The sequence below is a fragment of the Pseudophryne corroboree genome, chromosome 5 (genome assembly GCF_028390025.1).
Source record: "Pseudophryne corroboree isolate aPseCor3 chromosome 5, aPseCor3.hap2, whole genome shotgun sequence".
Lineage (NCBI taxonomy): Eukaryota > Metazoa > Chordata > Amphibia > Anura > Myobatrachidae > Pseudophryne > Pseudophryne corroboree.
This window is the reverse complement of record NC_086448.1, coordinates 606,609,773-606,626,097: the sequence shown is the minus strand read 5'-3', so window position 1 is coordinate 606,626,097 and position 16,325 is coordinate 606,609,773. Positions and strand designations below refer to the sequence as shown.

The 16,325-nt window shown below is 44.0% G+C and overlaps 1 protein-coding gene across 6 annotated transcripts in view; it reads right to left on the bottom strand.

Annotated features, from left to right (window-relative positions):
- Nucleotides 1–16,325, bottom strand: part of PIEZO2 (piezo type mechanosensitive ion channel component 2) — a 648,659-nt gene that overhangs the window by 16,644 nt on the left and 615,690 nt on the right. For all 6 annotated transcript variants that reach the window (XM_063923449.1, XM_063923453.1, XM_063923452.1 and 3 more), the window contains 3 exons: nt 14,151–14,339; nt 12,003–12,095; nt 441–610 (listed from right to left, as the gene is read on the bottom strand). In XM_063923449.1, the coding sequence (XP_063779519.1) occupies nt 441–610; nt 12,003–12,095; nt 14,151–14,339 (452 nt within the window). The remainder of the gene's footprint in view (nt 1–440; nt 611–12,002; nt 12,096–14,150; nt 14,340–16,325) is intronic.

Genomic DNA, 16,325 nt, shown 5'->3' with positions numbered 1-16,325 from the left:
AAAGCTGCCATGCGCCGGCGCATGTGCAGTTCCGACCCGATCGCTGCGCTGCAACAAACTGCAGCGAGCGATCAGGTCGGAATGATCCCCATTACCCTACACGCACACATTACCTTACACGCACCACTACATCTGTTGTTTAGCATATTAAAAACACCAATAGAAACTTCTTTCCTGTAGATGTCCAAAGGAAGTTGAAAATTCCCTTCAAAGATCTTTTGAGTTTACCTTTGTTTTGTGGGGAATATTCACTGCAAAACTGCATCTCAGAAAATGCTGTTTATTGTTTAGCATATACCTCACATCAGCTGATAATGCTCATGTGATTAAAGTTATCACTAGCAGACAAACTGATCAATACCATAGAATTGTACAATGAAAATCAGCAGTATTGGATTGGCCCCATGCTGTATAGAAATTCATTCTGTCTATCCATGTACCTCTGAATGGCCCAAGAAACAACAAGCGGGACATCATTTGAACTGTTAAGGCTGTCTATCATCATCTGTCTGCTTGGCGGGCTAATGGTCCATAAAGAATTGGAATTCCCTTCTAATTCTGCAATGGTTATATCTTCCCTTCCATATCCTTCCAGAAACTGGAGGGCAGACTGCAAAAATAAATAAAAATTTTATTATAATCATCAATTCTCTGTACAAACATTTTATTTATTTATTAACAATTTCTTATATAGTGCAACAAAATTAATTTGCACTTTACAATTGGAACAACAGTAATAGAACAAAACAGGTACTAATAACAGACAGACTCAGGGCGAAAGTTTCCTTTGGCGTGCCAACCCATAGTCAAAATAGGGACAGTGCACAGTAAAAATGTAGAGGCGTGGCTTCATGAAGAAGGTGTGCGGTCATAGAATAGTACCAATTCACATTAGCCTACACCAAACAGTAGTGACCGTTATTCACATTACGCCACACAGTGGTTACATGTTACACCACATAGGGACAGAAGGGAGGACCAGCACCCACTCACTGCCCAGCACCAGGGGTAGAGGACCAGCACCCACTGAGGTTGCAGTACCAAAGTCAGAGGACCAGCACCCACTGAGGTTGCAGTACCAAAGTCAGAGGACCAGCACCCACTGAGGGCCCAGTACCAGGGGCAGAAGACCAGCACCCACTGAGGGTCAAGTGCCAGGAGCAGAGGTCCAGCACCCACTCACTACCCAGCACCAGGGAAAGAGGTGAAGACACTGCAACTACTGAGTACCAGCACTAGGCATAGAGGGGTACACAGCACCCACTGCCAGGGATAGAGGAGGGTGCACAGCACCTAGCACTAGGCATAGACAGGGGTATATTGCACCCAGTGTCAGGGCTAGAGGGGGATACACAGCACCTGCCACCCACTGAAGGACTAGCACCCTGTTAGACATCTGGGGCACAGGACAGAAAATTCTCCCAGTGTAGGGAGAGTGCGGCTGGGGACAGTGAGTGACAACCCTCCATCTCCCTAGCATAGGGATCAGCGTCTGGGGACCCACACTCAGCCAGCTCACCTGAGGCACCAGATAGGCATAGCAGCACCTGAAGGGTCAGGAGAGACCTACAGGCGGCCATGTCAAGTGATGCTGTGAAGCATCAACAGTCGGGGCCCAGGAGGAGCTGACCAGTGAAAACATGCTACAGGAGAATTACAAGAGATCACTGTTAACTCTTGTAATCTCATATGTTATGTAGCCACCTGGCTGTGCTGGGGGTGTGGGGCGGTGATAACATAGATGTCACCACGCTGAGCTGCTGCTGGGTACCGAGAGTGGGTTTGCATGGTGCCGGATGTTCGGGGGAAAGTGAGGAGCAGCATGCTAGCTGTACTGGAGAGGTAGGGGCGGGTAAGCACAGTGCTAGATGGATGGGGGAAGATGGGGGGCGAGGTGCAGTGTTAGAAACTGATGCAGTGTGGTTCAGTGATGGCGGTGTGTGTGGCAGGGAGGTGAGCAGCTGGCTGGCGGCGGCTACAGAAGTGTACACCTCTACTGTATGTACATCATTCAGGAGCGAAATCTCCCCAGCACCGTCAGTACTTACCATGTGGTGCTGCTGCTGCTCCTCCATCCGTCCTACCAGCAGCCGCTCCCAGAATGCAATGCGGTGAACGATGACGTCACATGTGATCGCACACCATGCGGCATTCTGGAAAAGTGGGAGGGTCTGCGCTGACTGCGATGTATCGCTGTATTAAGTGAGTTACATGGCAGCGATTGATACAAGTTGGTGCGCCATGGGGAGTTGCAGCGCTGGCCGACCCCAGACGCCCCTCCAAAGATGCAATCACTCACTGCAATCACTCACACGGTAAAACCATGCCACCACATCCTGCCCAAAATATATGACGTTAAATGTGGACTGTACAGAGAGGAAGTAATTAGATAGGAAGACACTGAAGGTTACGTGGGTGAGTCCAGAATTTGATAAGGTTGTCTGAGGTGAGTTTTCAGGAAATGCTTGAAGGTTTGGCGACTAGAGGTGTATGGGGAGGAATTCCACAGAATGGGTGCAGCCCCAAAAAAAAGTTCTCTAAATCTGAGTGGGAGCGAGTAATGCATGTGGATGAGAGACACGGATCTTGGGGGTAATTCTGAGTTGATCGCAGCAGGAACTTTGGGGGTAATTCCAAGTTGATCGCAGCAGGATTTTTTTTAGCAATTGGGCAAAACCATGTGCACTGCAGGGGAGGCAGATATAACATGTGCAGATAGAGTTAGATTTGGGTGGGTTATTTTATTTCTGTGCAGGGTAAATACTGGCTGCTTTATTTTTACACTGCAAATTAGATTGCAGATTGAACACACCACACCCAAATCTAACTCTCTCTGCACATGTTATATCTGCCTCCCCTACAGTGCACATGGTTTTGCCCAACTGCTAAAAAAAATCCTGCTGCGATCAACTTGAAATTACCCCCTTTGTTAGCAGTTGGGCAAAACCATGTGCACTGCAAGGGAGGCAGATATAACATGTGCAGAAAGAGTTAGATTTGGGTGGGTTATTTTGTTTCCGTGCAGGGTAAATAGTTACTGGCTGCTTTATTTTTACACTGCAATTTAGATTGCAGATTGAACACACCCCACCCAAATCTAACTCTCTCTGCACATGTTATATCTGCCTCCCCTGCAGTGCACATGGTTTTGCCCAACTGCTAACAAAATTCCTGCTGCGATCAACTCTGAATTACTCCCCTTGTGTGGAGAGGTCAGGTAGGAAGATATTTTCACTGGATGAGCAAAGAAACGTATGTTGGTGCAGTTTGGTTAATAGCCTTGTATGCAATTAAAAGTATTTTATATTGAATACAGCAGAATACCGGTAACCAATGGAGGGACTTACAATGTGTATCTGCAGACGATGAATGTCTAGCAAAGAAGATCAGCCTCTCAGCTGCATTCAAAATGGATTGTAGTGGTGAGAGCCTATGTTTGGGAAGACCAGTAAGGAGACTATTTCAATAATCAATGTGGGAGATAATGAGAGCATGGATTCGAGTTCTTGCAGTGTCTCGTGTAAGATATGGTCGTATTTTGGATATGTTTCGTAGATGTATGTAACATGATTTTGAGAGAGATTGAATGTGGGGTACAAAGAACAGTTCAGAGTCAAGGATGACACCTAGGCAGTGAGCTTGTGGGGTAAGATTGATTGTCGAGTTTTTAAAAGTAATAGAGATATGGGGCCCGATGTAATGACGCCCAAGTTCGGCGGTCATGAGGGATGCCGGCCGAACTCAGACCTTTTTTTAAAGGGGCACTCATTGACAAGGCAAAGCCATGCCTTGTAAGTGATTTCCCCTTTAAAAAACATTCGAGCTCGGCCGGCATCCACACAGTCGCCTAACTCGGGCATCATTTCATCCGGTCCATCAGTTTGGTAACTATTATTTTCTGGTGGAAATATAACTAATTCTGTTTTGGAAATATTAAGTTTGAGGTGGGGAGATGACATCCAAGATGAAATGGTAACGAGGCATTCAGTGACACAGCCCAATACAGATATTGACAATTAGAGTAGGATAGGCATACAGGTGATACTGAAAGCCGAAAGAGCTGAGGACCTAATACTGAGCCTTCCAGTATGCCAACTGGTAGCGAAGAGGAGGTGGATTCAGGGAAAGAAACACTGAAAGACCGATATGCATTTCGAATAAAAAAAAGGACCAGGCAGATTTGTGGTATATATGGGTGTATTATACCATGTCAATGAACCAGAATGTCAAAAATCAAAATATTGACACCAGAATGTCAACATAGTCTGAATGTCAGCAATCATAATGTCTGCATGGTACCTGACAATGTTGAAATGTTGAAAATGTCAACAGTGAGGATTTACGACAGTGCTATGGTACTCTAACCTTAACTGCAACCTAACCCAAACCAGCCTATCCCTAACACTACCAGCAGTCTAATACTAACTGTAACTACAGACTAACCTTAACCACAGCCTAACCCCAACACTAACAACAGCCTCATCCTAACAGTATCTACAGACTACTGTAACCCTAACCACACCCTAACCCTAATACTACCAGCAGCCTAATCCTAACCATAACTGCAGCCTGATCCTAACCACAGCCTAACCCTAACACTACCAGCAGCCTAATCCTAACCATAACTACAGCCTGATCCTAACCACAGCCTAACCCTTACATTACCCTCAGCCTAATCCTACCCCTAACCACAGCCTAACCCTAGCATTACCAGCAGCCTAATCCTAACCATAACTGCAGCCTAACCCTAACATTACCAGCAGCCTAATCCTAACCATAACTGCAGCCTAACCCTAACCACAGCCTAACCCTAATATTACCCTCAGCCTAATCCTAACCCTAACCACAGCCTAACCCTAGCATTACCAGCAGCCTCTTTCCAACTGTATAGAATAACTGTACCCAAAGTCTAACCCTAACACTGCCAGCAGCCTCAACCTAACTGTAACTACAGCCTAACCCTAACACTACCAGCAGTCCTACCATTATTACAGCCTAACCCTAACCACAGTCTACCTCTAACACTACCAGCAGCCAAGTCCTAACCCTAAATGCAACCTAACATTAGTCCTAAAGCTCAAATGCTCAAATTACAGCTATAAATAATGTCAACGTTTTGTCAGTGTGGACAAGTTTATTGTTGACATTATGACATTCCTCATGTCAACATTCATAATGTCAGCCTGCAGCATGGTGGTCTAGCATTGTCTTACGTGGTACTGATGGCAGCAGTATCTTCTGCAGTGGCTTCTGGGTCCCGGTGGTCACATGAGGAGCAGTTCTGATGGAGTTTTCTGATGCACCAGCATTCCAGTGAGTACCCTCCCACAAAGTCAAATACTTACCCCTCCCCCTCCCCCTTGTGCTTAACCCTAACTTCCCCCATTGTAGTCTAAGCCTAACCTCCCCTAGTGCCTAACCCTCATGTCCAGCAGCCCAACCCAAATGTCAATATTAAGGGTGACATGGACATTCTGAGGATGTTGACATGTTGCCTGACGGCATTGTAACAATACTGATTAGATTTTCAAGCTTTTTTTAATTGTTACGTAGCCTTTCACTTTTGCTTAATGTAGCACACTAATTCTGTGCTTATACCATATTTCAGTGATTCAATCCTAATACTTGCAAACAGCAGGTGACTTGAGGGTCTATGTACTAAGCCTTGGAGAGAGATAAAGTGGACGGAGGTAAAGTACCAGTCAATGAGCTCCTAATTGCAATGTTACAGGCTGTGTTAGAAAATTTACGTTTTGGAGCTGTTGGCTGCTACTTTAACTCTAGGGATGTGCAGTCAGGGGTGGCAGGGCCTCCCCTGTCATTAATGATTAAAATAATACAAAGAAGATGCTTATGACACATATTCTGTGTCATAAGTATCTGCTTTACTGTATATTATTTTAATCATTTTTACTGTTAAATTTAGTTTAGGAGGCACCGATAGTTGTGCCTCCCGTTGATAATGGGAAAGGGGCAGAAGCATAGGGCAGAACCAAGCCGCGGGCAGTAAAAGCAATTGAAAAGACATGTAAAAGCGGCACCTCTAGAGGTGCCTCGGTGACAAGGACATGCTTTTAGGCCACATGAAAGCACACGCCTGTCATAGAGGCAGGGGCTTGCTTTCATGTGGACCGTTGTCATCACTGGGTGGGTAGCAGGCTTATGCAGCGGGGACATGGATGGGACACGGCGGAGGTGCGACAATTAGCAGCGGCGGGACCCGGCATGGATAACTTGCATTGCGGCAGGCCTGGATAAAGATGATTCAGTTTCTGTCTGTCATTTTGCAGAGTTCGGCAGTAGAATGGTTCCAATTTAAAAAATGGTGCCTTTGCGAGATTTTCAAATCTAAGATGGCTACCATGAGCCAATCACTGCTCGCCTTGTCATCACCCTGCCCCTCGGGGCTGGATTATAGAAGCCAGTGCGAGGCATCGTCTGCCAGTCTGCCAGTGGGGAGGGAAGGTGCAAGAGCTCTTGAAGAAAGAAGATGCAGGAAGCCCTGGGCGGCAATGCAAAAGAGCTACTTCAAAGTTGCCGCCCCCCAGGTGAGGACAGAAGATGCCTGAAGCCCTGGAGATGTGGTGGCCATGTGAAAGAGCTGCTTAAAGGCCGCTGCCCCCGGGTGAAGAAGATGGAAGCCCTGGAGAGGATCACCCATGCAAAAGAGCTGCTTAAAGGCCACCCCTCCCTGGTCAAGACAGAAGATGCCAGGGGCAAAATTTACTAAAGTTCAATTTTGGTGATTCAAGGGATTTGGGTTTCTGTTTCGATTCGATTTCCATTTGATTTGGGTTGTACAGATTTACTAAAGAACAATGTCAAATCGATTCTATTGACAGATTCAACTCACATCCCAATAGAAATAGAATTTTTAATAAACATTGATGTTTTCCCATAGAATAACATAAAATCCCCTCATTTACTAAGGTCCGATTTGAAATGAACCTCCAAATCAAACCTCAAATCTAACCTCAAATCTCCAAATGTTTAGAATGATCCTAAACATTCGATTTTGGTTTCTAATCGCATTCTAAATATAGGAAAATGATAGTGATGACTTTTTAAGTACCCAAAAACACATAGGGCACTGTGAAAGTAGCAATAATGGATGCCCAAGACAATGGTATGATGTGCACCTAGCTATGTCATGCAAAACACCACCTGACTGAAAAAACGCTGAAAAACTATGAAGAGTACTGTCAGCAGCTTCATGAGTTGAGTAGAGCACATATTTAGACTTTTAGGCAAAAAAATATGCAAAAGATAGCACCAGAGCACAACATTTGCTAATTTACAGTAAATTATGATGAAATTAGCACAAAACAAAAGTAAAGTAAGTGCCTATCCATATTCTGTCCATGATGCTTACATCCTCACCAACTCATGGGTGTCCTAAGTCTTGTTGGACAAATTGCAGAAGGATGGCAGTATGTGTTAATTTTTAAAAAAAATTAGAGGCACATATAGCCAGCCAATACTTGGCAGAATGCATCTTTATTTGATTCCAATAATATTTTTTACAAATTGCATATTTTTTATTCAATATTTGCAAAAATCGTCTTTTTGCTCAGCTGCTCTCTACTGCATAATCGCGCAAATATTAATAAAAAAATGGAAAAAAAATATTTTCATGTATAAAATAATGTCATGAGTTTGTTTCTCCTTAAATTAGTGAGCATGTGATACATTTGGACCAATAGGAAGCAATGAGGGTGTTCTATTCAATTTTACATTCGATTTGGCTGGGGATTTCACTGGGGATTTGAGGTTTGGTTTAGGAATGGATTTCATATATTCAGTTCTAAAACCCTTCTAAACATGAATCAACATTGAAATCGATTTTAAAATCAAATGCAAAATCGATTTTTAGTGAATAAGGTAAAATTCAAAAAGTTTAGAAAGACCAAATAGAATCAATTTCAATCGATTTGGGAGATTCATAAAACCCCTTCCAAAATTTAAATTTAGTAAATATACTCCCTGAAGCCCTGGGTAGGCGATTGCCATGCAAAAGAGCTGCTTTAAGGCCGCTGTCCCCGGGTGATGACGCCGGAAGCCCTGGAGAGGCAGCAGTCATGCAAAAGAGCTGCTTAAAGGCCGCTACCACCCAGGTGAAGATGCCAGAAACTCTGGAGAGGCAGTGGCCATGCAAAAGAGCTGCTTTAAGGCCATTGCCCCCCCCCCCCAGATGAAGAAAGAAGATGCAGGATGCCCTGGGGAGGCTGCAGCCATGTAAAAAAGCTGCTTTAAGGCTGCTGTTCCCTAGGTGAAGAGGGAAGATTGAAGACACCAGAAGTCCTAGAGTGGCGGCAGCCATGCAAAATGGCTGCCCCCAGGTGAAGACCCTGTATAATAAACTTTCTTTTTTTAAACATTGTGTCTTGTATTTATTTAAATATTTTCATTACAGGCAGACTACAGGTGCCAGCTGGCCCTTAATGTCCAGGCATCCAGGCATTTGTGGTTCTCCAAGTGTCGGCATGCTGGGGCAGGCTTGCTGGGACCTTTAGGCTTGAGTGTCTCCCCTGCCGTGGTATTATCCCCTGGTTCAGCCTGTTGCTGGTTTTGATTAAATAAAGGGAACCCTTTTTTTGTGGGAGGTGAATCAGTCAGTGCCTCCCCAGCCGCTGACCTCACCGCACGTCACTGTTTAGCTCTCTCCAAGGCTTAGTACATAGACCCCTTAAACACAGCAGACAACCTGCAGTTTTAAGGGAGTGATTGCATTCTATGGGCTTGATTCAATTCAGTGTGAATGGAATAGTGCCGGGAAGGAGTCTTGGAGCTATTCAATTCATTGCAATGTTATGCCCAACTAGAGGATTTCTTCTTGCACCCCAGGAGGGGTGCGAACAGAAATCCGACAAGACTACTGGCACGATGTGGCAGAAACAGCATTGCGTGAGGCATTTTAGTCGGAGAATGCCAATTTTGCAAAAACATCGGCATAGTGTACAATACATCTCTGAACCAGGCCCCATGTTGCAATACAAGGGGTGCAAGTACATACATTCTTTTACATGCTTGGTAAATGCTGGTTGCTTTTGCATGAAGCCCACAAATACTGGACAGCTTTGTTTTTACTCTGCAATTTAGATTTCAGTTAGGACACACCCCACTCAAATCGACATCTGAACTCATTTAAATCTGCACCACCTGCAGTGCAGCTTGGTTTTATCATGGTGAACAGTTACTATACTTGCTTTTTCTTACTCTAGTCCCAAATCTAAATCAGGCCCTATGTACTTTGGATGTGTGTCTGGATGTGTGCTGCAATTGGATGTACAGTAGATGGTGCTATGTTAGTTGATAAAATATTGGAGTTTATCAATAAATATATACACTTTGTGTTTATATTAAAACCAGTGGGGGCAACAGGTGACATGGAAATGCAAGTAGTCCTCATCACCAATGTAATTTAACCTAATTGCTGTTCTTGCTGCAAGAGAAGCCCTCTGTGTCTTTGAAAGAATGATGACTGTCCAGAGCCGTCTTAACAGCAGTGTGGGCCCCTGGACACAGCAATGCACTGGGGCCCCTACCCACCCACCAGCGGAAGGGGTGGGGGGAGCTATCAGCGGCAGCTTTGATGTTCCGCGGGGGATAGGGGGGATTCTATCTTTCGCTCAGTATGTACAGTAGGACCTGGAGAAATAATTTCTGCTAATTATTCCTTTACTGCACAGATGGGGCAGGAAGGAGAACACTAAACTGTAGAAGGGGGCATTGTGCTGAATGAAGGGGCCCTGGTACATGACTTCCAGGGTGGTAGGGGGTGTTTAATACAATGGGGAGGAGTGGATAATGGAGTGGGCTTAATATTCATCATTTTCCGGGGGTCAGGGCAGCGTGCTTTACTGCAGATATCTCCAGTTCCTGGAAATAGATTTCTTAGCTTTAATGGGGGGGGGGGGAAAACTAGAGTCCCACCTGTCAGGAGGTACTGGGGACACTTGTCAGGAGATACTGGGGACACCTGTCAGGAGGTACTGGGGACACCTGTCAGGAGGTACTGGGGACACCTTTCAGGAGGTACTGGGGACTTGGGGATCAGACTTTAGAAGCCAGAGCAATCCACCGACAAAAATATAAAACTGCATATTAGGAGTGTGGAGCTGGAACAGGGAACAGCTGCTTGAAGGCTGATATCTCTGGTTCTGGGCATAGTAGAGACAAGCTGCCAGTGTCCACTGAAAGGGGGGAGTCACAGCTTTTGGAGTATACCCTCCGAAAAACTCTAAGTCAAAAAGAAACCGAGATATCTGGCTGGGAAAAACAATTAACAGGCTTGGATGGGGACCACTGCTTTGAAGTCTGATATCTCTGGTTCCCCAGGGCCGATTTTCAAAAATCTGGTACCCCTGGAAAGAGGGGACCCTCAGCTATCAGACTAGGTCCCTTTTACTCCTGGGGCCCTTGGGCAAGAGCCCATTGAGCCCATACGAAAATACGGCCCTGTGACTGTCTGGAGAAGCTAACTTACCTGCCTGTGCCACAGAAATTACAGGGAAAACTGTGCGGATGTCTGTTTTCCAGAGAGTTGCACATACGCAGTAGAGCGATTATGGGTAACATAATGTGGGTGTGAGAGGCTGGCTTGCAAGAAGGCTGCATATGGGCTTCCTCCTTTCTTACTCCACCCTTGGTGTGCAGCAGCTCGAGGAACACAGGCTGATTAGTGAGGGATGGCTGATACATGGTCAGCCCTGCTGAGATCTAGCCACTAATAGAATTTAGACATACTACAGGAGCCCGCCCACACTCACTGGATCTTGTGGAGCAGAAGGAAGGGTGCGAGAACACCCTCTCCAGTCTCCTCCTGTTTCTCTGATTCAATGGTCAGCATCCGAAGCATTCAATTGGTCAAGGGCACCCTTTGGAACCCAGTCACTTTTTATGTGTCACTAGCTGTCACTGTCTTGTAAAATACATGCTTTAACGCATTAAGGGGGTAATTCAGAGTTGATCGCAGCAGCAAATTTTGCAGTTGGGCAAAACCATGTGCACTGCAGGGGGGGCAGATATAACATTTGCAGAGAGAGTTAGATTTGGGTGGGTTATTTTGTTTCTGTGCAGGGTAAATACTGGCTGCTTTACTTTTACACTGCAATTTAGATTTCAGTTTGAACACACCCCACCCGTCGTTCACAGATGTATCGCTACGGCCCCGCAGCACAGCCGACGGCCAATACATCTAACGATATATTGGCGCGTCGGTGTGTGGGTACGGGCGGACGGCCGACTACCCGTACACATGCTGCGGCGGCCGGCGGTGATTGACATCTGAACTGGGTGGGCGTGTGTACACGCCCGTCCAGTTCATGACGTCAGTCCCTGACAGATCGGGCAGTGTGTATGCTCAACACACTGCTCGATCCGTCCATAGATATATCTGCCGATCAATTGATCGGCAGATATATCTCCCAGTGTGTACCCACCTTAACTCTCTCTGCAAATGTTATATCTGCCACACCTGCAGTGCATGGTTTTGCCCAACTGCTAACAAATTTGCTGCTGCGATCAACTCGGAATTACCCCCCAAGTGTGAACCCAAGTGCTAGTCATTGTTGTGTAAAATGTGTGTTATAGTGCATAAGTGTGAACTCTGATGCTATTAGCTATCACTACGGCCAGGGGAACCTTTTTTTTGTTTGGTGACTTTTTCTGGCTAATTTATGGCACGTTGACTATTGCATATGGTGACTTGTATTTTTGCCACCATAAATATCAGAATGGAGACTTTGTACAAGACGAGATTCATTCAGGTGGCCGCAACTTTGCGTCCATTCACATTCTATTACAACGGATAATTTGCAACTTGATGGGAATACAACAGATTTGCACCATTTTTCAAAACAGGAGGCCATTATATTCCCCCCAAAATGTTTTAGTCTTGTAGCGATTAAGTGATGTTTGTTTTTATTATTATTAGTTACTGCAGATTCCGAGTACTTCATTATACATGATATATATGAAATATAATATTGACATTTACTTACAGTGTCTTTATTGTTAATCTTCATAAAATACTTGTGCAAGGATCCATCCATATCTTTAAGCTGGTTCTGTTGTGCGCTCATAGTAAAAATAGGCTGCAATGCAAACATTGTCCTTAGATGCCAATCATCTTGTCAACAGTAAGCATACAGAAACATATACAGTACATATTCATGCTCCACATATACAATAAGTTTAAAATGCATTTTATGATTTTGAATACAACATAGTGACCTACAATCAATGTCACAAAACTACAATGTCCAATTACTGCAAGGTTTTTTTTTTTTTTTTGCTTTATTGATGTAAAACCACTGAGGGTATTTTAAATTAATGTATGTACCTTGGGGGTCATTCCGAGTTGTTCGCTCGTTATTTTTTTCTCGCAACGGAGCGATTAGTCGCTAATGCGCATGCGCAATGTCCGCAGTGCGACTGCGCCAAGTAAATTTGCTATGCAGTTAGGTATTTTACTCACGGCATTACGAGGTTTTTTCTTCGTTCTGGTGATCGTAATGTGATTGACAGGAAGTGGGTGTTTCTGGGGGGAAACTGGCCGTTTTATTGGAGTGTGTGAAAAAACGCTACCGTTTCTGGGAAAAACGCGGGAGTGGCTGGAGAAACGGGGGAGTGCCTGGGCGAACGCTGGGTGTGTTTGTGACGTCAAACCAGGAACGAAACTGACTGAACTGATCGCAGATGCCGAGTAAGTCTGGAGCTACTCAGAAACTGCTAAGAAGTGTCTATTTGCAATTTTGCTAATCTTTCGTTCGCAATTTTGATAAGCTAAGATTCACTCCCAGTAGGCGGCGGCTTAGCGTGTGCAAAGCTGCTAAAAGCAGCTTGCGAGCGAACAACTCGGAATGACCCCCCTTGTTTGGCATTGTTGTGTCTGCTTGTATGCTTATTTTATTTGTGCCTCTTTGCATTCCAGTACAGTATGTACTTACACTGCCCGTCTACTCAGATGCTCCTAGGCTTTCACTTTAACATACTGTAGTTGCAGATTTCCACCTGTACTCACAAATTGTCTGCATCTGCAGTATGTGACTGGGCTGTCACTACACATCCGCTTGTGAGAGAAGCTGTCATCACTGTCAGAATGCATTATCACCAGCTCTATACTGGGTGCAAGATAACTTCCTGAATTCACAGCATCTTTACGTTTATTTCTAAATAGGCCTCAATTCCATCTACACATCCACAACATGCTTAGGTTAAGGGCAAACAATCCATTGCCATCCTTTTAGCCACCAGTACAGATATGCCTGACTTCTGGTTACACTAAATAGCCCTCATACTGTATTTGCAGAGATGCATAGTTTGTGCTGCTCCTGGTTGGACATGTTTGTACCACACGGTTGACCCTTTAGCTCGTTGCACTTGTTAAAGTAAATGGACATTGGCATTGCCTTTATTTCAATGGATGTGTTTCTCAGGTTTTAAAAATATTGGTTAATTTGTGCCAAACATTTTCATACTGTGTGCCTTGGAGGAGAGAGAGCAGTGACATGACATGAGAAATCAGAGCCAAAATAAACTACAGTTTTCAAGGACAGCATCATAGGAATGTATGGCTGGCATGGTATGATCGGAGAATGACATATTTGGCACCAGTAATGTCAATAATACTGCAATTATTAAAGGTGCTATTTTAACGTTTTGATCATTTCAAGTTTGGCTGACAGCTGACATTGATTCTTTAGTCTTTAATTCTCAACTATGGTGCAATGGAACCTCAAAGCTCAAGAGTGAAACTTCCTTCACGCAATATGTTGTGAATTCCTCAGCTCGCTGACCATGCAGCAACACAGGCACAGAGCATGTCTCACTAACTGAAACAAGACTTTGGGGTCTATTCATAAAGCAGTGAAGTGTGGGAAGATGGGAGCCAGTGGAGAAGTCGCCCATGGCAACCAATCAGCTGCTACTAATAAGTTTATAGAATGCACATTATAAATGTTACCTCAACACTGATTGGTTGCCATGGGCATCTTCTCCACTGGCTCACTTCTCCAGTCTTTTCACTGCTTCCTGAATAGACCCCTTTATGAGGTGAGCCTGTCATCACTCCTTTACTTTATGGCCACCATGGCGAATGGATTGCACAAATGACTATACAACAAATTAATATTACTGATTTGGCTTACCTGGTAACCTCCAAGAGTTATTGTAATGGACACGTCCAGGGGTTTGTTTGTGACACCAGCAACTGATTTTATCAAGGACATGAAAAGCAGAGGGAACCAGACAATGCAGATCAGAAGAACCACAATCATGCCACCCATTCCATACTTCACCACTTTCTTTTTCTTCTGACCCCGGGGCTGAGGATATCTCTGATGTAAACAAAGACACACAGAAAATATATACTAAGTACCAAGAATAAAGGTAAATAAATCATAGCCATATTACACAAGAGACAAACTCATGTAATATAATGGTATGATGCTGCTAGGGCTACAGAAAGTAAATAAAAAACAATCTAAAACAGAACAAAAAGGCATTTCTGCTCAATCAACTGTAATATTGAATTCTGGTTTGTATTTATATTATATAGATGGTTATTAAAAAAGATTTTTATATAAGTTAGAAATCAGCAGTTGATGAGTATATAAGTCTTTACTTATATATTGTATTGTATCTGGGAAATTTGGGGATCTTTGGGGTGTTCAGCAAAAAAATATGTAGGAACACCCTAACACCAAGCTAGCTTCCTGTTCCATGCTGCTAAAGGTGATCAGGTTGCTGGTGTGGCTTGTTTAATCAGCGTTATCAAAACACTACAGCATACTTGCCAACTCTCTCCATGAGCAAGCCCTGAAAAATATCAGTGTCTTTTCATCAACAAGTAGATCTTACTAACTGCTTTTAGGCTCATTTACATTTGGATATAAGTCATTTCTATTACACACCTCTCAGATATAGCAGTACACATCCGCGCTGATAGGTGTTACTTTCACAATCTCCCTGAAATGCTTTTTCAAAAGTAGGCAGGTATGCACTACAGCAGTGAAGGGGAACCTTTGGCACTCCAGCTGTTGCTGAACTACACATCCCAGCATGCCCTGCAACAGTTTTAGCATAGCCAAGGAGCAAAACTGTAGCAGGGCATGCTGGTATGTGTAGTTCAACAACAGCTGGAATGCCAGGGGTTCCCCATCACTGCACTAAAGAGTGACAATTAGATATAGGCATTAGACATTAATGCAGCTTTCATGACGCAATGCCGGGTAGCACCCGGGAATTGGAAACGGATCCTTCACGGGTGTGACCCGGCATTGGACCCTTTCACGTTGGCTTTCAGACCCGGCAATATGCCAGGTCCGGTTGCCATTGCAGGTGGGGGGCGGTGCCGGCACCGGTGGCAGGTGCGGAGGTGGCGCTGGGAGATGAGATCATCTCCACACCGCCTCTGCCTATACTGTGAACGGGTTCTGGGTTGCATCGACCCGGCAACCAGTTCACACTGCACCTGACCCGGTAATAATCTGGGAATAACCCTGCTTTATTCCCGGGTTTAATTACAGGTCAGACGACCCAGGAATTCGTTAGTGACCCCTTTCACACTGCACAGTGACCCACATCGACCAGGCAATATACCGGGTTAATACCGGGTTATTTGTGCGGTGTAAAAGGGGTATAACTGGGTTTGTTTGTACATACTGTACTATTACAACAATTTAGACAAGTATATATGTGGAAATAGGAGTCTATTTTTAAAATAACTGTGTCGTCACATGTACAGTATGCTACAATATTGATAAAAGCTACTCCTTGAATGCATATTAATTTTAAATATAGATTAATCATATGCAGTTTTTTTGATGCTGCTTACTAATATTTTTATTCTGTAATCATACTACTGTACATAATGTTTGGGCTCAGTGAGGTGACATATGAAATATTATGTATTTCTTAATTACTGTTTATTGTACTTGACAGTTGGGAGAACATTAAATGAAAAAATATAAAAAAATAACATACCTAAGATAAACTGCAACTCACAATTTAACTACTTTATGAAAATTACACTCTGCAAATTTCCATCAGAGTGTATAGTATATTGGCACGTGCTACACTAATAACAAAAATATTTTAGGGAGAAAGAATACTTATTTGGCAGCCCTCTAAACATCTCTTCCAAGCCAGCAAATGGAATAGATGAAGTCTTGCAATTAAGCTGGGTAAGTGCCGCCTCTAGTTTTATTTTGTTGGTTTTGACAGTAAATAAAGCTGCATCGCAAGTACAGTAAACAAAAGGAAAGGACGTGAAAGCTTTCTTCTGGGTTGCAATACTTCTCACATATTTCAAGATAATAACT